We start from the raw sequence: 24,845 nt of genomic DNA on the forward strand, positions 1-24,845 counted from the left end.
GACTGCATGCCTCCGTCGAAACTGAACTTTTTAAGTCATCTCATGATCTCCATCGGTAGGTCAGTATGTCTTGATAACACCCAAAAAGTCTGATAAATCATGGGTAGGTCACTATGTCGCATACTGTCACATAGGCCTTTTTTTAATGAAAAAACACAAAATGTTAAAATATGGAGAAAATTCAGCCCGACAGCAACGATAATATGGGCAGAATTTGATGTACAGTACCAGTACTTGAGTACTAAGTATATATGATATATACTTAGTACTCAAGTAGGCCTACTGGTGTTTAGTACTTTGTCCACCACTGCACCTGGGCTGTGCACACGGTGGCCGTGCCCCCATTTTCAATATGTGACATCTCCATCTCGAGGGTTGGGGACTTTGAAGGAATTTGCTGTAATTGGTCACGTAATCCCTTGGATTAAAACGTTTTGTTTTTTTAATCTAATCTGAATACATTTGGATTAATGCAAAAATAACAATCCCAATTACATGCAGTCAGTTAAAACCCAATCAGGGAACCCATTCGGTTAAAAAAATAAATGTTTTCTTTTGTTTTTACCTCTGGGGGCACCTCCTTTTTTGTGTAGAAACAGGAACTCAGGAAAGTTTGTCTCCTCCACCTTTCTTAGACTTGGTCCACTTCCTCCCAGGTACTTCTGACTGTGTGTATTCCTACTAACAACAACACTACATGTTTAGGGCAGTGGTGCTGACAGATTCGGCTGTTAGTAGAATCTGTCTTGAGAGATTAGTTTACAACCCAACGCTAAACAAAAACAAACAAAACAAACTCCCCCCGTTTCATTTTGCACGCAAAACAACAAGCAACACAAAACAAATCGGTGCCCTGCGGTGACGTAAAATGTCACGCTGGGCGAGGCCGCCTGTCATTTGAATGTCCTCATTATGTAGCTAAATGTCTTCACCTGGTGATGGACAGCTATTCTTGTCAGCGTCTGAGTCATAAAAGTGATGATTCAAGCGTACCGAAGCACTTAGTTGGACAATAGGTGCGTGTGTGAGAGACGTGTGTCAGGCTGTGGAGTGCAGGCGAGGCGAGCACGTTTCTGCAAGCATGAACCTGCCATGCATCTATCTCAGACGGTATGAACGAACATTTCCCATGCTTACTTTGTCTTTTCTCCTGGCTTGTGCGACGAACAAGCCAGGAGAAAAGACAAAGTAAGCATGGGAAATGCTAACTGTATGTTGCAGCGTTGCCAGATTTTGAGAGAGAAATAAGCAACCTACCAATTTACCAAGGGCTATGAACACAAGCCCAAAAGAAGCGACTAGGCCACGTGAGCACTTCTTTAAACCTGTATGCATTGGCTGTTTGAAAATAGCTGATCTGCAAGCTCACAACGAGCTTGTAGATCTGCATTTTTGAAAAAAAACTTGAAATAAAATGTGGAATATTTGGCATATTTTTTAAACATTCTAACACAAATCTGGTTTCAGATGGGGGGGGGGGGGGGGCTATTGACATGAAAATTGAGAGCCACTGGTTTAAACAACATCCTCAACTAAACATTAGAACAGGGGTCTTCAACCTTTTCAGGCCAGGGACCCCCAAACTGATGGAGAGATGGAGCAGGGACCCCCTACCTCGTAGGGTAGGGGGGGCTACCACATATATTGTGTATAAAATTGAAGCTGTGATTGGCCAGTAGTCACTTTGGTTACTGTTTGTGTGAGACTTCTGCCACCATCTCGGCCAGTCAGGTGCGCAGAGAGAGAGAGCTTGTGTCACTGAAGGTGTGCATTTCTGGATGAAGGATAACAACTTCTGCCTCCATGTATCTGTTCGCTAAAATATGGTGGATTCATGTTATGTTTAAAGACAAATTGACTTTTTTTAAACAAAAATATTGCTTAATCAAACAACAATTTCGCGGACCCCCTGTTGAAGACCTCTGCATTAGAAACAAGCCCAAAAAATATATATATTTACAGAAAAAGAAGCCCAAAGTCGCTTAAATAAAGCAGACATGGCAACGCTGGTTTGTGGCGTGCAAGTTCTTCTCTTTCAATTATATTTAACTGAGGTGAAAAAGAATCTGATATTAAAATGTGTTTTATATCACGTGATCATAAAAAAAAATATTTCCCCTTTCAAGAGGCATGAAATAGGACTCAAATGGAAGCGGTGGGTAGGAAAACTAGGACACAGGGGAGTGCAGTCTGTACAGTTATAAATATAATAAGGTAACAAATCAATGTTGGCTGCTGAAAGGGAAAGAGAAAAAAGACACATTCCATACATCAGTACAAGGTGTTATATTTTTATTTGGTCTCATCTCATATTTTTCTTTTTATTTATTTATTTTTCTCGCTTTTTCCTTTATATATTTTTTCTCCACAGATTAAAACCCATTATAATAGTCAAGAAGAAAAACAACAAACAATGTATTCACATACTGTGTATAGAGAGACTGTCATAAAATCCTCTTTGACACACAAACAATAGAAACAATTGATTAGGCCCAGCCCAGTGCGAGATTTCACAAAGAAGGATGACAAAGAATTTTGAAAAGCCTGACGAACAACTGGCAAACCCCAAAACTCACACGAGCAAGAAGAGGCAGATCTGAGGAGCTGTAAAATGGGTGCCAGGGCAATGCAACAATGAACGCAGCATTACATAACCTAGCTTGTAATACACAAAAGAAAACAAGACACAAAGAAATCTGGCACTCTTTTTTTTTTCTTTCTTTCTTTTCTTTTTTAAAGCAAATATTCTACAGAGACAGCGAGGAGGTCAACCATGTCCTCTGTCTTCAAGCGACAACAAAGACCTCATCGCTATCTGGGCAGATAGCAGTTTTATGCACATAAAAAATAAAAAATAAGTATGGGTGCCCCTTAAGGGACAATGAATCTGTTTTGGGGATTTTTGCTCCAATGCACACAAGAGAACAATCTTTCAAGCTCTACCAGGCAATTGTCTTTTATGTTCTGCTACACACAAATACTGGGGTTAGTTAGAATAGACATTGCTTTGATCTGGACTTGGGTCAAATTTGAGCGCTGGAATGTAAAAAACTCTTTCTGCCTCCAGTGAAGCACCCATACTTCTCATCTTAAATACTCCAGTGAAGACCTAAAAACATTTAAAAAAAATGAAAAACAAGCATTTTTAGCAGAAAACTACTGAGCAACCAATTCATCATCTTAATGTAGACTGTGTCTGTGGCCATCCTTTAAAAAATGCTTCTGGTCCAGTGTGTCAAAAAAGATGGCCATTTATAAATAGAGTCTCATCCACATTTTTGTCCCCGTATAGGAATGTCCATAGGTGGTTGGTAGAGGAGGCAGTCACAGAAAGAAGCCCATTTACAGTACTGTGATGCTGTGATTCGGAAAGATGTATACCACTAAGTCCCATCCAAAATAGCATGGTTGAATCCTGGATCATTTGGAAGTTGAGTTGAGTCCCCTGCAATATTGATATATATCCAAACATAAAACCCATCATGTATTTTGGACTTGGAACAGTCTTATTGCCTTAGAACCTGGGTGGAGATGTTCTTTATAAGCCTTAAGCATAAAGGTAAACGTGTCTAATTATCAGACTTTTTGTTTTGTTTCGGCAAACACTGTTGACCTACAGTATGACAGCTATGTGTCATTTTGAAAGCTTTATGTTCGATCCTCTTTGACTCACCATGGCCGTTGGCTCAAGTCAATGTCTCCCAAGGACACACTTCCTCACCATGTTGGAAACATTTACAGACAGAATGAACCCTATTCCAAGAAGATCACAAAGTAAATTGGCAGTCGATACAGCCAGATAGAACAATAACAGTGGCGGCAGGGGGTTGTTTTGTGCTGTGGAGTGGAGAGGAGAGGGAGCATTTTCGACCGCGGGACTTAATAACCACATAGATAAAATCAACGCTTATTTGTGTGCAGCAGCGTGCCGACCATCTCCGAGAGCCGGCACCGTTGTCTTGGAAACCAATCGTCCCTCTATTCACGGTTCTAATTCATTCAATTTGAGCTGTAAACGTTATCATAGGAGGGACAACAGCAGATGGTGACCTTGGATACACAGAGTAAAATGAATGAAGAATAATAATCACACATACAGAGCCGGTGAATAAGCTCAGCACCTGGCGGTCCCTTTAGCCTTGGTGGCTTCTCTCTTCAGTGTGCCCGATTCACGCACACAAAAGGTTGTATTTGATCATTTTGTCTATATAGCCACATTAATGTGCACCAAAGGACAGGAACGGTGTGTACATTTAACACAATCAAGAAAGAAGAGTGTTGTGTACTCGGGCTGACTGTGAGTGGACCAAAATCAAGCTTGATAACCAAGTGCATTTGCAATGTCCCCTCAACAAGCTAGTAATGCTAAGAGGTTATACACTGAGATTCCAGGCCGACAATGAGATGTATAAATTCTACGGTGCCCAAGCTATTCTGCTGTCCTTGTTGAAATCCTGATTCTGTCAGTAACCGTGAAGGAGAGCGAGCGTGCCTCGACTGAGCGCTGCAGCAATTTAGGGGAATAAAGTTGAAACTAAGTAGCAACAGTATAATCCCGTGCTTGACCTGCAGGTGCTGCTTGAAGTCTCGGCACACAGCAGTGTGACTGGAGTCTAACGGATCTCTTTGCACTGGTTTTAACCTGGAAAAGTGCGACGTCTGGCACTATCCACACAGGAGCCTGCTCACACACACAAAGACTGCATAATACCCAGTGGGTCACCAGTCCCTTTCTCTTCCCACACGTTTTAATGATTGTCTCCAGTACCATCATCACTTCCCAGATCCTAATCTAATCGCTTTCAGGTTTGCATAATGTTACGGGGAAGGAGATGTGCAGAGGGTTTCCTAACCATAGCAGTGTTAGATCCTGGATCTAAGGGGTGACACGGTTCAATATAGCACACTGTTCTCTGTGTACCACCACCAGCCCATTAGTATTTCATGAATGTAACGTATTGATCTTTGCAAGGTAATCCTCTAACTCTCTCAAGCTCTCTGAAAATCAAATCGTTTCTTGCTTCTCATCATTTTCTACAAAGCCTCTCTCCCCAGTTTGCACCTGAGAGTATAGCACTGGCAAGATATTGGCTCAACTGGCACTGCTCTAGAGATTTTGGTTTCATTTCTCCGCAGCCAGCACGTGGTCGGGACACTGATGGGTAACGACAGACGGGCCGGAGAGGTTGCTGTCCACAAACGACTTACAGAGTTTGTGTTCTCTTGTGTTCATCTCTCCATTAATATTGGAGAGATATCTTCCAACAGGTTCTCCGTTTATTAGAAATTGATATTCCAAAATGTTCTCTTCATTGACTTTGCACAGTGAAACATATCTCAAAGTCGGACTTTTAGCACATAAACAAACGCATATAAAACTGATTCTGAAAATGTATAACATTACAAAACCTGACAAAGCATTTCATTTTATTTTTCATAAAAATGTCAATTTCATGTTGATTTTACTATTTGAATTAGGGAAAAGATTGGGACTTGATCCACAGATCCGGGTCCGAATCTTCAAATCAGCCAAATAAACAGGAAGTTTACATTTGTGTCACTAATAATAATGCATGTTTCGTAATGTTATTCCTTGTCATAATCCACTTGTTTATGTGCTAAAAGAGACCTGCTTCACCCTGCAATGTAAGTCAATGATTTGGGGGATATCAATCTATAATAAAGAAAAGCCACTATTGAAGATATCTAGTTACAACCCAACCCTCTAGCAAAGTCTAATTTTGTTTTAACAGACAATGTCCAAGTCATTACCAAAGCTACCAAAACAAAGGAATCAGGTTATTGCTGAGATAAGAAAAAGAAAAAAGGGGGGAAAAAAGAAAAGAACAAGCACATATGAGTTTAAGTTCTACAATCTCCTGGATAGAAAATGTCATTTTTGAAGCAGGAAGGTTCCCAAATATCAAGATGTTTCAGGCTCACTTTGGGGAAAATATAGCGCGCCACATTATGTGAGCTTCAACACAAGCAACAACTTGAGCCTGACTTGTGTCACACAGCCGCATCTCTTGACTTTTCCCACAGAAAATATGTGGTTTGGGAGAGAAGGACAGTGAGCACTCTAGGTGATATTTCTTAAATTAAATACCACTGCTATTTTTGCAAGGTGAGCAAACAGCATTCAGGTATCCGGCGCTATGAAATTGGCTGGAGAATTACGTCCACTACCAGAATATAAGGGACGTCTTCACTCCGTGGACACTTGACACAGTCAGTCGGTCTGCTGACAGCAACAGTCTGTCAGAGCCTTCAATCACCGAGCTCTGCCGACATAATAACAGCTATCTGAGCCAAATGGTGATCAGAGGAGGATGGCTCTTGTGGCTTTTCTCCGTTGACACCGAGGGACGAAGCAATAACTCACTCGTCACCGCCGTGGCCCACACTGCGGGCCAGCGGTGACAGGAAGTGGGTGAAATGAGAGAGCACACAACACAGAGAGATGGATTCAATATCACCTCCTGGGTTTACACCCGATAAACAAAGACATCCACAGCGCTAAGACCAATGAAAAGTATCAACCAGAGCTTGTGACTAAATAATAACTACATTGGATACATTGGAACACAGGTTCGTTTTTTTCCCCCATTTCCTTAAAAGTCATGGTTTTGGACATACAAGGTTTCTGCCCTACAGCGACGATATAGTAAATAAAATAAAAGCCAAAGGCGTTTCTATGACCATCAAACACTTGGCCTGTTTCCCTGCTTCCTTGCCCACCAGCAGTGAATAAGACACGTTCAAGCCTTCCTTGTTCTGACCCTCTTCCCGCCTGGACCACAAGGTCAACAATATGACACAAGTTCAAAAGAAACCAACTTGGCGTGCATCTGTGAAACGCACCGAGAGGAAATCGAATCTGTACTGCAACAAGAACTTCGTTTTTTTTTATATTGTTATTATTATTCAGAGAGAAGCCAAACTGAATACTCAGCAGTGTCAGGGGCAGATTTGCACTTGCGAACTTTCAAATTGTGGAAGGGAAAGGAAGGGTGAAATGAAAAGCGAAACCTCTCTGAACAGTGGTGTGTGCAGTGCCTCCACCCGAGGGGGAGAAGCAGGGAAATCTTCAACTGGTGAAGATTTAGTTTGGTCAGCAGTCGAGTAGCCGTTAGCGAGGCACAGAAAAGAAAAGGACCTCATCTCTTTGGCTTAAGAAAAGAAACAGTACTGAAACATATACAGGTATGAGGGTATTTTATGCACCAGGAATGGACTTATATGCTAAAATGGACATGTTAAAAACACTAGAAAGTGTGAATACCTCCCGTGAAATATACAGGGTTGAAGCTTTTTTATTTTTTTCATGTGATGTCGGGGGTGAAATAATTAGCCCAAATATCTGGATGGTTCACTAATGCACTCCGTTCTTATCACAAGGCTTATTATCATTATCGGGCCCGTGCCATTCGTCTGTAGGATTATTAGGCTAATCAGAAAGCTCTCCCCCTCCGGAGAGGTTTACGCCATTCATTGGAACAAAGCTCTTATTGTCTTCCAAATGACATGGCTTCACGAGGAGCCCAATCAGTAATTGAACCTTCACTCCTAGCATGCTAATAAGAGACGCGGCAAATGAGAGAGAGAGTGCAGCGGCACTGCCTCTTCTTTGGTGTCTTTTAAGATGCTGAATGCTTGACCTGAACCAATCAGGTTAATGGATAAACTACCGTGGACTAAGAGAGAACCGCCGTCTTGAATGATGGTGCCGGTCAGAGTGAGAGTCGAGGGGTTAGGAGCCCTCCAACGGCTAGTAGTGAGCTCTCACATAAGGTGGGAGTAAAAAAAATTAATTAAAAAGTTTTCTTTTGACCTACTTAGCATGTGGGGTTTACTTCATGGGGACAGTTCCGATTTAGTGTCATAGAAAAGTAAACTAAGATTTTGAATGCTAATTTCCTGTGTGACAAACCCCACCCATCTGGTGCCGTGAGCAGGTACAAATAAATACCAATAATTATTTACAAATGCTAATTGACACAGGCCTGTAAGTGTTACTCTCTACAAAAGGGTCTCTCTTTGGCACACAAGGGGAACGTGTACAGGGCCGCCCTCTCTCCCTTCCTGGCTGGTGACTCCATTGCCTGCCAGCCAATTGAATCAGCCCAGCCTGGCCTGGCATGTCCCCCGGAATGTGATTGGAATTTTATCTGGTCCCAAGCGGAATGCCTGGGTCACTGTTCGCCTTGGATTCTGCATGCGCTGTGGAATTCCGAGGAAATAGTCGTCTACATAACTATTCAGAGTGTTTCTCCCATATTGCGACATGGAAAGCAACTGTTTAAAAAGCGAGACAAGTAATACGCTCTCCTAGCAGTTGAGTCAGTCAGGCCACACAGCCATACACACACGCACATATTTGTCTTGCACAGCAATGTTAAGCTCCTTTTGCACATTTAAGCCAATTTCATAGCATCATCCCTGCGCACCAGGTCAACCATTTAAGGAAAGAACCTTAAAAAGAAAAAAAAAAGGAAAAGACACTTCACGAAATAAGGCACTCCAAATTTCCATTGCCCCCGGTCGCTTTCAGAGTCTGCAGAGAGAGGGAGAGGCAGATAAAGCTGTGCAAGTCGCCATATCCACCTCTGCATTGTCCCCATGCTTCAAAGGTAGGGGGAGATGAAAGCGGCTGATATAAGCACTGTGACACAGCCTGAAGATGGGTCTAACTGATCTGAATCTTTAGAGCCACAGAGAAAAATTCTAATGGGTGCCAGACTGCTCCCTTCTCGGGCAACCTATCCCACAATCCAATGTACCACCGATGGCCTTGGAGTGGCTTGCTTCCCATGAGGCAAAACTTCCCTCGACGGGGCAATCAGTCTTTTCTTTTTTTTTATCGATAAAAAAAATGGATTCCAAATGCTTTTTAAGACATTGATTGGACAAAGTAGTACAGACAGTCCCTGGACTGCATTCGCGTGGTTAAGAAACCCTTCCCTATGACGAGACCAGAGCCCTACGTCCATCTGTGCCAGGGAGTGGGATCAGAACCTGTCGTCTCGGAGTTGCGTCGGGGACTTGAAAGGCTTAAGCCCCAGAGTCCTGCGGGGGCGCACCTTCTCTTTGGTGCCGTCCAGGGGCTTGCCGCCGCCAAAGGCCGCCGCCCATCCCAGGTCGATGAGGGGAGAGTCCGCAGGGTTGAGGGGCGCTATGCGGAACGTGGGCAGCGTGGGCGATCCGTTGGCGGAGCACGGAGCCGAGCGCGACGTGGGGAAAGGCGCCAGGAACGGGTCAAAGGGCGAGGGCGCGTCCGGGGTGCCGCCCGACGAGGGGTCGGCCCTCAGGGAAAAGGGGTCACAGTCTGGCGAGGGGAACGGGTCACAGTTGGTGAAGGGGTTGGTGGGGGAAGGTTGGTAGCCCAGCGGGTGGCTGTCCGTGCGCCGGGGGCTGCGGTTCCCCGGGGCCCCCGCCGAGATGAAGCTCCAGGGGTCGATGCGGTGGCGGACGGGGGACGGCCGTGGTCGGGGGATGACGTTGACCTCCAAGCGGCGGGTTTTGGGGCTCCAGAGCCGGGGGTCCGGGTAGAGGGAGAAGGGCGCTGGAGGCTTGGCATCCGAGTCTAACGTGTCTTGGCACAGCGGCAGGTCCAGAACTAGAAAGGACAATAGACATAAGACAAAAGACAAAACAATAGTATTAATTTACTGTATATCGGTCTCCAATAAATACACTTACTATAGCAGTGGTTCTCAATCTTTTTCATGTCAAGGACAAGGACCCCCAAATTGACACTTATTACCCCGCGGACCCCCATTTGAAAAGATAAGCCAGGGACCCCAATAAGAGAAGGTTTTTACGGCTCTCTAGCAGTGATTCTCAACCATTTTATTTTCAAGGAGCCTCAGTTTGACATGCATTAGGCTACAGACCCACATTTAATGGCATTTATACTTCTGGGAGTGTATACTTCTGAGAGTGTACAAATGGAACCAAATGGACCCTAACGGGTCCATTTGGTTCCATTTGTACACTCTCAGAGTTACAGACCCATAAGGGTCCATTTGGTTCCTGTCCATCATTTAGCTGGGGACCCCCTGGAACCCCCTCAAGTACCCCTGGGGGTACTTGAGGTACGGTCGCTCTATATCTGAAGGCCCCGACACACCAAAATAAATGCACCCGTTGTTTACAATGGCTGTAGACTGGACGTGTCAAAAGGTCAACAGTTTTTGATGTGACTTTCAGAGCTTGGTACTATTTTGGAGCGATGTAAGAACACTGCACAGACAACATCATCAGCAGGGATTTCAAGCTAATCGTAACTGCAGCCTTTTGTCTTCCTGGAACATTAGTACGTCAAAATAGTAGCCATGGTTGTTGCTTCCATTTAAAAACAACAATAGGTTGAAATCAAGTTCACTTCTGATATTGGAACAAAATCTGCAAGCAGAGATCTTGTTTTTTTGTGTGCTTTTTAGCATTTTGTATGGGTGGCTTCGGTGCATACTGCACACTCAAAAACAAACGCGAACACCTTAGTGATGCATCTTATCTCTGGTTTAATTGCCCGTTATATGTCCTTTATAGCTCTATAATTCATTTTGCACAAAAGCGCTTTTTAAATGTCATTTAACTCAGTTTCATGGTCATCGGGAAGTGTAGAGGTAACAGGAGTTTACCCAGACAAAACAAATATCCAAAATGGTGTGTTGCATAAAAGGTTACGGCGTACAAATATTACAGAAACAATGAGCAGTTAGAGAACGACAACGTTAACCTAAATAAGGTACACAGTGGAAATGCACAGCAGGTTGACAGGGCACATTAGAGATGCGCGGATCGCGGTTTTAGCCGCGGATAACCGCAGTTTGGGTGGATTTGTGTCAATCAAATATAATTAGTAATTAATATTGGATAAACCGCAGGTGAAATAATGCGGGAAATAAATGAATGACATCTATCTAGAGGCCTATTATAGCTTTTAAAAAGCACGAAATCTTGGTGTGCGCGCGTTTGTAGTATTTTAATATTACGTCATTTTCCATCAGGCACAAATTAGGTGCCTCCTACACATGCTTTTGCCGGCAAGGGGTCCTTCCACGTTCCAAACAACAACACAGTGGAATAAACGCTGCGTGAGAGAGAAACAAAAAAAAATTAAAAAGGGAGGAATACAAGTTTGGCGTGGGAGTGATTTTGTGAAGTTCTTAACCCTGCCCGACGACTGGATATGGTGTGGATCTATAAATTGGATGATGTAATTAATGCGGTTGGATGACAGATGGATAATGAACCTGTACACGCGGATTCGGGTGACGAAAAAGCCCATCCGTGCATCTCTAGCGCACATAATTCCGGCATTCCCATTATTCCAATCGTTAGGTTAGTGTGAGGTTAGGGTTAGGGTTTGTTATAATGGGGCCAGTCGGACCAACGGGCCGTCAGAATAATGACATGGCAACGGTTGACAGTCTTACGAAAACACTTCAAAAGTTTCAAAAGGGGAGATGACTGACTGCTACATTGTACTATTACATCCCTGACAACTCCTCAAGACAGCTAAAAAAAAACATTCAGCTGCCAAAAAGGATCTATCAGTAACACTAGACTCGAGGCAGTGATGGAAAAAGTACTCACATGTTTTACTTTAGTGAAAGTATCAATAGCCTATTGTAGAAATAGTCTGTTACAACTACAACTTTGGTATTAAAAATGTACTTGAGTAAAAGTACAAAAGTATAGGCATCAAAATGTACTTAAAGTACCAAAAGTAAAAGTATTTATTATGCAGAATGTCCCATTTCACAAGTTTTCAAATGTATAAAATGTATAAAAATCCTTTGAAAATACAAGCTCACAACTTGTAGAGCTTCTAGATCGGCTATTTTCAAATTACCGAAGTATATATATAGGCCTGAAGTGGTTTTGTAATAATAATCAAAATCTACAAAGTAACTAGTAATTAAAGTTTTCAAATAATTATACTGAAGTAAAAGTGCTTCTAAAAACCTCAAAATGTTACTTAAGTACAGTACAGTAAATGCACTTAGTTACTTTCCACCACTGGAGAGAAGTAAAAGATAACAACAACAATGTTAGTATACAAATCCTCTTCCAAATCACTTCCAGCTGCTGGCAACCTCGCGGCAGTTCGTCTATCGATGCCTATATGAGTACAATTCATTACAATCAAAAATAGCTAACGCGATACAATGTTTAACAAATAACGATGTTAATTCATGTGCAGCTTCTTGCGTAAGTAATGAATGCATGCTGTTTGCCAGATTCAGATTGTTGCCGCCCGAAAATCCAAAACGGGTTCCATCGAGTACCTGGGGGGCCCAGCGCGATATAAGAAGGCCTCTGTGGAGAATCCAAGGCTTTGTGACTCAAAAAGACCAGATATGGAGTGTGAAATGGAACTAGAGGGCATTTTTATAGCCCTCTTTAAGTCCACCCACTCTTAAGCAGCCACTCCGCAGTCATTACAATACACTCTGAACTGTGTCACTGTTGGCTTATGAGCAAGTCAGAAATGCATATTGTGATGTGGGTGTCAAGCGCTAAGTGAAAATAAAATGACACCACTGAGTGTGTGCACGTGTTCTTCTGGTATATTACAGTATATGTATATATATTTAAGATATCTCTGCTGTCTGGCAGAAACCAGCTAACTCCAAGATGTTCATTTTTCAGGAAATGAAAAAAAGTGGAGTTAGGAGGTTTTGTTCATCATTGATAAGAACAGCTGAATGGACCTCCAAGCTCACAATGAGGTTGGAGGTCAAAAGGGGGTGGAGCCTGGAGTCAGCAAAACAGCAGAAATTTTGAGGATCCAATGGAGTTAGCTGGTTTTGTCAGAAGCGCTTTTTAATGCTTTTCATTGGTTATTTTTTTTTTTACCAACACACAGACGTAAAGGGTGTTCAATGGCCCCGATTTATGGAAAAAAATGCAAAAGCGTCAAAATGGAGTTAGCTGGTTCCTGCCGGACAGCAACGATTTTTTGCTTTTTTCTGCCTTTATTTATAGACAGAGCAGACTGACAGGAAACAGGGAGAGAGAGACGGGGAGCGACACGCAGCAAAGGTTGTCGGGATCGGGTGCCGAACCTGTGACACGCTGTCAGGCCGAATTTTTGTTTGTTTGTGAAAATAGCCGACTTAACTCATTCACTGCCACAATTATTGCTGGCCGCGTTTGCCCACTGCCAGAGATTTTTCATCAAAAAAAAAAGTACTCAGGAGCCGAGATACAGAATTTTTAAGTTTTAAGTTTTGAAAAAAATTAATTACGTTTTTTACGTCAGTGGCAGGATTGGTAAACGGGAAAAATTACGTTTTTTACGTCAGTGGCAGTGAATGAGTTAAGATTGTAGATCTGCTATTTTCACTATTCTTGCACTAAGTATAAAATGTGTTTAATTGTGAGACTGAGGAACTCTGTCTTTAATTATTACACACTTTAGGTATATTGATATTTGTTTTGATATTTCATATGTTTTACTATTACTCTTATTTAAAAAACTAGACCAGTGCCTGTTGGGTATCGGCCTACTCGGGAGCGATGCAAGTTGGGAACGATGGGGGAATGCATGCCCACCCTGTTATGCAACACCTGTCATACCCGCTATCAGAGTTACCCATTGTAACCGTCTGTGTCCATTTTTTGTCCTTGAGCAGTGGTAAACGTCTGTGGAGAATGTCAAACACACTGTGAAAATTGGACTGACTACAGTATGTAATCAAATGGCAGGTGTGGGGAATTTGCCAAATCAAGCTTAGGCTGGGGTTGCCATGGCAATCAATTGCCTCATTTGAGACTTTTGTACAACGAGGCGTATCAGTCGGATCGGCGGTTCTGGACAACCGCCTATCCGACCGACTCGACGCCGTGCACTCAACTCCCTCGGGTCGCCTGCGACGCCCGTGCCGAATTTGAAGTCGGTCGGTCAAACGGTTCTCGAGATAACGTGAACTACAGACGTACGTACAGAGATTGTAAGATCTAACTGAAATACATGGCAAGCTTGCACTAAATAATGTCACCCACTTTTTTTTAAGCCATTCAATCCGGAAACGCATCTACAAATGTCTTCTAAATCCTAAAAAAGACGTATGTTGCTATAATGTCAGTGGTTCTCAAACTTTTTCATGTCGCGGACCACCCGAAATGATATGTATTTGGTCACAGGTGGAGGTAGTACCATTTTCCCGTTAGACAGCAGACCCCCCCCCCCCTGTTCTTGTACATATTTTTTTCCCCTCTTTTTTATTTTTTTTGTTGTATATAGTGTTATATATTGTTTTTGGCTGTTTATTTTGTAATGATATTTGAACTGTGGTGCCACTATATATGCCTATGAATTAAATACCAAGGCCCTCATTGGAAACAAGTCCGCAAGGACTTTTATGAACGGACCTGTTAGACAAAGTATTTTAAATGTAACTGTGCTGTTTTACATTTTTTTGCCTAATAAAATATTCAATCAATCAATCAAACGGACCCCTATCGCAAAATATTTTGTTCCCAGGACCCCCCCAAGAAGCAAAGATTTGAGTTACAAATGTTCGCTTTAAAAAATATATATATTCAAAGATTTGCACACATTTAAAAAAAAAATCTAAAATAGCAGATCTACAGCTCAAATCTAAAATGACACAGATGCGTTCCAGGATTGAATGGATGAATACCTGGCGTGTAAACTAGGGATGTGAAGTTGAAGTTGAGTTTAGTGCCGAGATACAGAGGACCAGCTGTTGCCCACGATATGCAAAAATACTGAAGACGAGCTTTGAAGTCAGAGGAAAATGTTTGCACAGCATCGCAGAGCCTCCTTATTTCCTGCTAAAAAGACAGGACAATAATGCTGTACAAACAGCCAGGGAGGAACGCCAGCCAGGGCGTTCTGGCTGCTCAGCCACTTAATCCATTAAGACCGGGAAAAGCATCTGTGTCATTATTAAGATTTCTTTGGCTATTCAAAAATCGCAGATCTACAAGCTCATAGCATGGCACCGCATGCCACGCTATGAGCTTGTAGATCTGCTATTTTAGAGAAATTGGGAAAATCTGTGAAAATCTTTGAATATATATATATTTTTTAAAGTGATCATTTGTAACTCAAATCTTTGCTTCTGGGGGTCCCTGGAACAAAACATTTTGAGATGGTGGTCCGCGGCCAAATACATATCTTAAAATGTTTTCCAAATCCTAACAGTATGTTGCTATACCAGTGGTGCTCCAACTTTTCCATGTCAAGGACCCCCAAAATGTTTTGTATTTGGCCGCGGACCCCCATCTCAAAATATGTTGTTCCAGGGACCCCCAGAAGCACGGATCGGAGTTAAATCGCTTTAAAACATATATATACACATATATAGCCATAGAAAATCTAAAAATGACACAGATCCTTTCCCGGCCTAAGTGGGTTAATGTGCCCCAGATATCGTCTCTGTCGGGTGGAAACCCCATATGTCCAAAACTGTTACTTTTCAGGATTCAAATAAAAAAACGGCAAAAGTAGCAGATCGACAAGCTCAAAACGCATCGCTTGGCGCTGCATTTCGAGTTTGCAGATCTGATACTTTTTATGCTTTTGTGTGACGCTGTAGTATGATCAAGTAGGGCGTTCGTTTACGAATAGACACAAAAAGTAAAAATATGGAGATGGGAGGTTTCTGCCCGACAGCAACGGTACAATAACCCTATGGGTTACATCTCGTTGCTGTCAGGGGGGGGGGGGTGAATTAATGCATACAATAGCGCTGCACAAAAGCAATGAAAATAGAGCAGATCTCCAAGTTCACGACGGGGTCGCAATGCGACGCACCGTGAGCTCGTAGATCAGCTATTTTCGCTATGTTCAAAAGATTTGGGAAAAGTCAAAGTGGATAGGTCTGTCTGTGGGTTTTTATAAATATTTAAGCAATAAAAAGTATTAACAAGAGCTTGAGACTAAATAATAAATACGCTGGAGCCATTGGAGCACAGGTTCTTTTTCCATTTCCTGAAGAGTAGCGATTTATGGACAAAGGTTATTCTCAAAGATTTTATTCTCTCTCTCTCTCTCTTTTATACGTTGGCTATTCAAAAAAAGCAGATAGACAAGCTCATAGCGCGGCACCGAGTGCCGCGCTATGAGCTTGTATATCTGCTATTTTTGAAAATTCTTGAAAATGTTGGCAAATCTATGAATATATTTAAAGGGAACATTTTTACTAAAATCTTTGCTTCTGGGGGTCCCTGGAACAAAATACTTTCAGATGGGGGTCCGCGGCCAATTACCAAGTCTCTCTCTCTCCCTCTCTCCCTCTCTCTCTCTCTCTCTTTCCCTCCCTCCCTCCACACACTTGCATCACTTCATCCCTTGGCTCTACCTTCTGTTATGCAGTGCAATCCAATCTGCCAGGGACAAACGCTACACTGGCGGATCACGCTTTTGCAATGCAAATAAAGCCTAATATGAATTTCATTGTGGAGGGTGATGACTCATACTCACGCCTTGTGTGTGAGCTACACTGTGGATGAAGAAATCCTAGCAAATGAATCTAATCAATGAATGAAATATGGATGCAGGACCAGTGGTGGAAAAAGTACTAAAATGTTTTACTTCAGCAAAAGTATCAATACTGCAATGTAGAAGTATGTAAAAGTCCGGAATTCTAAATTTACTTGAGTAAAAGTACAAAAGTATTGGCATCAAAATGTACCAAAAGTAAAAGTACTCATTAGTTTTCAAAATGTATACGCACGCATCTTTTGAAAATAGCAGATCCACAAGCACACAACGCGTCGCATCGCGACGTGTTGTGAGCTTGTAGATCGTCTATTTTCAAATAGCCAAAATGTATATACAGTGTAGAGCTTAAAGGCATACTAGGTAACGTTTCAACAAAACTAAAGTTAAATTGTATATCTTTTGTGAGTGGCAAAAGTTTCACAACACCCACTCCATGAATTTCACCCCCGGAAGCCTTTTATTTATATATTTTATATTGAACGTGGACTGGGGGGACTTTCCCGGGGAAATGACGTCATCTGGCCGGAAAACGGAGGTGGAAATGCACTGGTTTCCTGGTTTGGTCAGGAACTACCGCAACGGTTTCCTGTTTGGCCAGGAACTATCGCGCTAATAACAAAAAGGAACCTCACGCTGATTTTAAGAGAATGTAGGATTAGAAGATCGAAAAAGAACAGAAAAACAAAGCACAGCTCATGGTAACTAATGCTCCACTGGCTAAGAGAAACGATCCGTAGATAGTATAAAACAATTAAAAGATCGCTTTTTGAAACGCTTCCGGCTTCCGGTGAAAACGAATGGAATTCTGGGTAATCGAGGACCACGGAAATTGTATGCAGTGACGGTAGTGACCAGCAGAGGTTGCTAAAAATCGTTAGTTGTGAATTTGCATTGTACAACTTTAAGTAGTTGATTATGTAGTAGTATGTTTAATAATAAAAATCTATATTTACAATATTTTCCTCAGAGATGTAGTGGAGTAGAAGTAAAAGTATTGAAAATTGGAAATACTCCACTAAAGTAAAAATAACGCAAAATTATACTTAAGTACAGTAAGTAATTGTACTTAGTTACTCTCACTGAGGTTACCGTTAGACCCACCTAGTTGAGAGGGATGCAGGCCCTGGGATGCAGACCTCCTCCGCTTGTCGGCGCCGTGGTCCCAGGCCTCGCCCCCGAGCTCCCCGTTGGCGGGCTGGGCCGCGGTGGGGGGAGGCCAAACCCCCGCCGCCGGGCTGACCCGCTGATCCTGATGATGCCTGCACGGCGGGCTCCTGGGGCTCTGGGGACTGCTGTGGGACGTCTGCGTCTGCGGCCTCCTCTCCCGGGGGTTCGGGGGCGGCGGCGTCAGCGGCAGAGGCTTCACCTCGGGCCGCTGGAGGCGGGTCGAGTCCGGCGGCGGCAGCGGCGGCGGCAGCGGCGCGGGCAGCGACGACGACTCCGACATGGACAGGATGATGAGGTCGTCCACCACGGCGGGGTCCGAGGCGGCGGCGGCCGGGGGGGGCTTGGGCGGGGGTATGGGGGTGATCTCGGGTTGGGAATGATGATGGGCGCACACGTGGTCGTTAGTCGGGGGGTTAGTCCGAGGCGGCACCCTGGGGGGGACGTCCAGGCCGCGGCCCAGGACTATGGAGGCCAGGAGCGAGCCGCTGCCCAGCAGGGCCCGGTGGGTGCCTCTGATCAGGCCGCCCAGCGAAGAAGAACCACCCCCCCTCTCCGGCCTCGGGGAGCCGGCCGGCGATGAGCCGCCCTCCTCGCTGCCCGAGTCTCCGTGAGGTAGAGGCGGCCGCAGGCTGTCTTTCGCTGAGGAGCCTGCGGGAAGAAAACAAACACGACGCGCTGTGTGAGTGTGTTTGTGTGAGTCAGAAACAGGGCTTGATGCATATATATTTTATGCAGTGTCTGGATGTGTTTAATAACAGCATCATCTAAGAAAACCCTGTGAAGAGCTGCTACTGGGTCACATCCAGGCTTTGCCAGCACTGGCTCAGCAGCCTGCTGCTGATTAGGTTATTTTATCTTTTATCTTTTTTCTCATGTTTGTTAGTTAGTTACTTTTTGACTGAAATAAAGATCATACATACTGTATATATTCACTTAGTTGGGGCTCAGGGGGGTGGGCTGGGGGAGAAAATGTATATCACCAGAGGGAGAGGGGGCTCTGGTGTTTTATTCATGCTTCTGGCCAGACTAACTACTAAATTACACTAAATAATTTAGACTTTCTGATATGTTTTGATATCACAATTTGAAGTTAATAAAAAATGTTAACCACATTAACCCTGGTGTTTGTACTTAAAGTACCAAAAGTAAAAGTACTAAAATGTTTGAAAATAGCAGATCTACAGGTGCGACACGTTGTGAGCTTGTAGATCGGCTATTTTCAAATAGCCTATGTATAAAATAGGGCTAAAGTGGTTAATGTTAATCTGCAAAGTAACTAGTAACTAAAGTTTTCAAATAATTGTAGTGGAGTAAAAGTACAATATTTGCCTCTGAGATGTAGTGGAGTAGAAGTAAAAGTATTGGAAATTGGAAATACTCAAGTAAAGTACAAATACCTCAAAATTGTACTTAAGTACAGTACTTAAGTAAATGTACTTAGTTACTTTCCACCACTGATCCCAACCCTAGCTAGCCTATACAGCTACAGACCCGTACACAGGTTTTTACACAAACAGAGTCAAATGATCACTTAGGAATTGTGCTGTGTGTATATTCCAGGCTGGCACTGAATACCGTTCTGGGCAGGGGTTGGCGTGGAGGGTCTGTATTCCTCAAAGTCGTCCTTGGAATCTCCGTTCTCGTTGCTGTCCATCCCCAGGAGCTTGGCCCTCATTGACAAGCTGAGAACAAACAAACATGCAGAGAAAACATTTCATCTCATCTTTCAGGTGACACATGTAGAGCCAGGCCGATATACCGGCCAGGCATGTCGATGAACCCTTTCAGACCGAGAACGCATCTGTGTCATTTTAAGATTTTTTTGGGCTATTTTTTTTTTTATCTTGAAAAATGTGTGCAAATCTTTGAATATATATATATTTTTAAAGCGAACATTTGTAACTCAAATATTTGCTTCTGGGGGGATTCTACAAATGTCTTCTAAATCCTAACAGTTTTTTAAAAAAACCTATTTGCTATAATATCAGTGGTTCTCAAAAATGATATGGCCGTGGACCTCCATCTCAAAATATTTTGTTCCAGGGACCCCCAGAAGTTGTAAGAGAGTCAAAAATGTTCGCTTTAATTAAATATATATTCAAAGATTTGCACACATTTTCAAGATTTTTCTAAATTAGCAGATCTACAAGCTCATAGCACGGCACTTGGTGCCGCGCTATGAGCTTGTAGATCTGCTATTTTTGAATAGCCCAAAGAAATCTTACAATGACAGAGATGCGTTCCCGGTCTTAAAGGGTTAAAACCAATTCAAACTGGTGACAATTTTAATATTGTATTAGTCTAGTACGGATGCCTCCCGAGCGTCTCCCTAGGGAGGTCCTCGCTGCACGTCCCACTGGGAGGAGACCCCGGGGCAGACCAAGGACCAGATGGGCGGATTACATCTCCACACTGGCCTGGGAACGCCTCGGGATCCCCCAGGAGGAAGTTGCTAATGTTGCTCAGGAGAGGAAGGTCTGGAGCTCTCTGCTGGAACTGTTGCCCCCGCGACCCGACTCCGGATAAGCGGTTGAAGATGGATGGATGGATGGACAATTTTAATCCATTTAATAAAAAATGTAGCGCGATGCAAACAGCAGAGGGCGAGCGTAAAAAAGAAAGATGATGGATCTTTGTAAGAGAATTGACCAAAAAAGTGTTTTCAGACATTTGCTACTGTATTGAAAAGAGGATAAGAGAAAACACAGTATAAACTTTGTACAAAAAAAGAAAAAAAAAGAGGAAGAAGAAAATACTGGATTTGTGTAAGAGAAATAATAATTTGTCTGGACAATTATTTTGTGTTTGAAAAATCGTTAATATCCTAGTATCGTGATTCGAATCGTATCGTGAGTTGAGAGAATCGTTACATGCCTGATACCGACCATCGTTTGATTTCTTTTTACAACATCAGTATCGGCAATTATGCGGCTGATTTGTAGTTTTCCAAAAGTATCTAAAATGTCAAAACTAGCAGATCTACAAGCTCAGAACGCATAGCAAGCTTGTATATGGATTGACACAATCATTGTACATTGTTGACAATACAATGAATAATATTTTACGTTTTTTTTTCTCCAAAATTGGCTTAAGTTCTTCTCAGAATAGGGATGCTCGGGTTCAAGTGGTTAAAGGGCGATACCACTCATTTTCAACATTGAACTATTGAGGTCATGTGATCAGTGACATACGCAAGGTGTACTTTTGGCTGAGGGGGCGGAGCCAAAAGTACGCCTGGCATATGTCACTGATCACATGACCTGACCTCAATCAATTATCCAGTTCTAGGCAACATAGAAGGGGGTCCCGGTCCCGGTCTTTCTTAATTCCACACAACAGTTCTAAGGTGTATTAAAGACATAGTTCAATGTTGAAAATGAGTGGTATTCCCCTTTAATGTAAAAAAAAGTTCCTATCACACAAAGATTTGGCGGACCCCCTGTATTGTAACTTTGACCCCTGCCATATGTCATGCACTTGGAAGACTGGAACGGTCCATTTGGATAGCTGGCTATAATAGCTGGGGTCTCCTACCTGCTTTCCTGGGGGCTGAGGCGCAGGACTTTGGGGCTCTTTGGGCTCTTGGGACTTTGGGGCCTCCAGTGAGGGCCCAGCCTCATGTCTCCGTTGGACTGCTTCAGAGAGGGGGACTCCGGGGGCCACACCGAGCTGAGACCAAACGCCCTGCTGTTCTCACTGGGGCTGACTGCAAATGACAGAGAGACAGAGAGAGAAAGGTTGCTCACGATGAGTAGGTTGGAGCTTTGTGTTTGCTTTGTTTCCTCCGCCGTCGATGATGAAAATGTGTGTGTGAATGTAAAGGACATTGTAAAGCGCCTTGGATAAAGGCGCTATATAAATGCACCATTTAACCCATTAAGACCGGGAAAAGCATCTATCATTTTAGATTTGAACCACTTTAACCATTGTCTTATACTTAAGCTATATAATTTTGGGGGTCCTTGACATGAAAAGGTTTGAGAATATTGCAACAAAAGCGTTTCAGAAAATTGTTAGGATTTAGAAGACGTAGAATCGGAACCTCAGGCCATTCTATGGGTTAAAGGAATGAACATCTAAACACATACTGTCTGCTTTCATCAACAAAATACAAATACAATTAAAAATAAAACAGCCCTTCTATCAACCCTATCAACCCCTACGCACCAACCTTCAATTAACGCTCCAAAATAACCTGGAAACTTTGCTGAGTTTGGGAACCCTTCAGACCTTTCCTGCATAACATGAATTGACAATTCCTCACAAAGCCCACTGTACTTCCCCACACGGATCAGGTGATATCCTCCAGGCTAAACCCCAGACGTATCAGGGGGGGATGAAGACTCAAGAGCGCAGAAAGGAGGGACCCAAAAGCGACGAGTGCTAAAGTGCTCGAAGCAAAACATTCACGTGGCTTTCACAAAGCTTTCGCACTACCTGAGACTAGAGCAACTTCTGGTGTGCAAAACGCACACACACACACCGGCAATTGCGACACACAGGCAATTGCGCCCTTCAGCCCCCTCCATACGGAAAGCCCTTTCAACAAATAAAACAAATAAAAATAATTCAGCAGAGGTCATTATGCTAGGTGGAGATAATAAAGGCTAAAAGCTACTGCTTTTTAAAAATACCATATTCGCGTGCCATTTCTGTTGGTTTCTCCACTTAAAAAGGGGCCTTTGTCACATGTTTATTTTTGCTTATCTAATGCAAACCCATCTGTTGAAATGGATGTTGAAAAGGACATCAGCGGCGTTGAGTGTACCGGCTTAATTTTACCCCATTATTGACCCCGGCGCTTTGATAAATCATTGCATGCATGCTGCCGAGAGAGGCCAAGGGAAAAATGTCCACTCAAGACCTTGTAATGACAGACACACGCCGAGCGTTGTGACTGCCATTATGATGCATCATTAGCCGGGGCGTGAGGAACAGAAACCAGCCCTGCTCTTTTTTATTTTAATGAATACAACGGAGCTAACAGATGTTTTGGATTTAGCAAAACCGCTTTTATACGGAGAAAATGTCTCACCGCAATTTGCGCCTCTTTTTTTATATGTCAACTGTGGTAAATTGTTTGGAAAACACCCGCCACTCCCCCCCCACCCCCCTTCCCACCCCCACACCGGCTTTCTCCGCCACACCGCAAATTTCCTTTTGGGGTGTTTGTGAAGAGCCGTATGATCTGTTGGCTCCAGTTTTCCCCCTTCAAAGGGAAAACGATCTCTGGGCGGTTCGTCTGAAAGGCTGACAAGCAGAAGAGTATTGTAAATCACCACCGTTTGCAGCAATACAGACCCCCCCCCCCCAACCCAACCCCCCTCCCAATCCCTCCTCTCTGCCAGAGCAATGAATTTCTCCTCACTAATTTCTAATTCACTAAACCACACTGTGGCTGCTGTTATATGAAAAAACCCTGTGTGGGTCTGTCTGTTGCTTTGGAAAGCGAGGCACCACAGCTCCCCCTGCTGGGTCCAATGGGTAAGTGTGGCGAGAAAAGGGAGAGAGGGGTGCAGTCAGTGTGTGGGAAGCTGATTTAGTGCTGAGCCACCGAGAGGAAGTCGGATAATATTTGGACTGGAACGGTCTATTGTTGGGGAGAGGATGTAGAGAGGCAGAGTACCAGTAAGCCATGAGGGAGAGGGAGAGGCGAAAAGGGGGAGAGAGAGATGGAGGGAGAGAGAGAGAGAGAGAGAGAGAGAGAGAGAGAGAGAGAGAGAGAGAGAGAGAGAGAGAGAGACACACAGAGAGGATGGCCTGCAGGGAGAGACGAGGGAAACAAAAGAAGGGTGGGAGGATGAGAGATGAAAAGAGAAACAGAATTTGGAAACAGAGAAATAGTGTGTGGTTGAAAAGGTGGATATGGAGTGTGTGAGTGTGTGAGAGAGAGAGACGTTTGAGTGTGTGTGTGTGTGTGTGTGTGTGTGTGTGTGTGTGTGTGTGTGTGGGGGTGTGTGTGTGTGTGTGTGTGCGTGCATGCGTGTGTGCGTGCGTGCGTATGAGAGAGATACGTTTGAGTGTTGAGTGTGTGTGTGTGTGTGTGTGTGTGTGTGTGTGTGTGTGTGTGTGTGTGTGTGTGTGTGTGTGTGTGTGTGTGCATGGGTGCCGTGAGGGGAGGAAAACCCTGAATGATTCAGAGGGCCGAGACCTAGACGGCGGCCTTGAAACACTCCCTAGATACCAGGCTAAAGTACCTGGCCTGGATCAAGCACGCCCCGGGGCAACAGCCATTTCTCTCTTCCGTTCCAAAATGTTGGTGATTTTGGAGCATATTAAAAGGTGCACTGTGTAGTATATTTTGCTGCTTGTCACTGGTCAAATCAACTTGCAAAGAGCTGTGTTTACAATTGACATTGTTCCCATACTCCGAAAGGACGGCTGCGTGTTTCTAAGGCAAGCAACGTCATCTGCCCTATATTTGCATACTGGGCCCTGATTGGTCCCTCACAACTTCGGAGGGAGAGAAGTACAATCTCTATTGAGAGGAGCCAGACCTAATCTGCCAAGGACATTTTTTTTTTGCAATGGCAGCTGTTTGGATCCCATAACCCAGAGGCAGACACGTTGTAATTGGCTATTTGGTTGTTAAACAACTGCTAGGCCGTAAGTAATGATTAAGTAAGTACCATTTTAGGATAGTTTTATGCTTTTTTTGTAGCATTTAGTAGTATGCTTGTACTATATATTGGCGAGTACTCAAAGATAAAGCATTTGATCATGAAAAAGTGGTGTCGTGCGTGCCTAATTTTGTATGTGTAACTTAAACTAACACTATTAGTGGGCCCGGGAGCCCTGGTGTGTGTGTCCCCTCTTTGTGTGTGTGTGTGTGTGTGTGTGTGTGTGTGTGTGTGTGTGTGTGTGTGTGTGTGTGTGTGTGTGTGTGTGTGTGTGTGTGTGTGTGTGTGTGTGTGTGTGTGTGTGTGTGGGACCTCCACTCACGCTGGATCGCGCGGAAGCGTGGGCCGAATGACGGCGAGGAGCCCGATCCCAAATCTGGCGAGTTCCGCCTCTTCTCCAGGCCGGGAGACGCCTGTACAGTAATCTTATGGATGAAATCTGAAAAGACACACACACACACACACACACACACACACACACACAGATGTTAGACCACCCAGATGGTCAAAGGCATAAACTAGACTATGGATTGAAATGAATGGCTCAGAAGCAGACAGACGCTCGTGTC

The 24,845-nt window shown here is 43.6% G+C and overlaps 1 protein-coding gene across 1 annotated transcript in view; it reads right to left on the reverse strand.

Moving 5' to 3' along the window:
• Positions 1 to 2,275: 2,275 nt before the first annotated feature.
• Positions 2,276 to 24,845, reverse strand: part of LOC308102087 (mitogen-activated protein kinase kinase kinase 11) — a 66,571-nt gene continuing 44,001 nt past the window's right edge. The window contains exons 6-10 of the mRNA XM_080451684.1: positions 24,599 to 24,715; positions 21,191 to 21,362; positions 19,232 to 19,338; positions 17,591 to 18,304; positions 2,276 to 9,619 (exon numbers count right to left, since the gene is read on the reverse strand). Coding sequence (XP_080307810.1) covers positions 9,012 to 9,619; positions 17,591 to 18,304; positions 19,232 to 19,338; positions 21,191 to 21,362; positions 24,599 to 24,715 — 1,718 coding nt within the window. The 3' untranslated portion in view covers positions 2,276 to 9,011. The remainder of the gene's footprint in view (positions 9,620 to 17,590; positions 18,305 to 19,231; positions 19,339 to 21,190; positions 21,363 to 24,598; positions 24,716 to 24,845) is intronic.

Source organism: Gymnoscopelus braueri, assembly GCF_963280865.1.
Source record: "Gymnoscopelus braueri genome assembly, chromosome: 15".
Taxonomy (NCBI): domain Eukaryota; kingdom Metazoa; phylum Chordata; class Actinopteri; order Myctophiformes; family Myctophidae; genus Gymnoscopelus; species Gymnoscopelus braueri.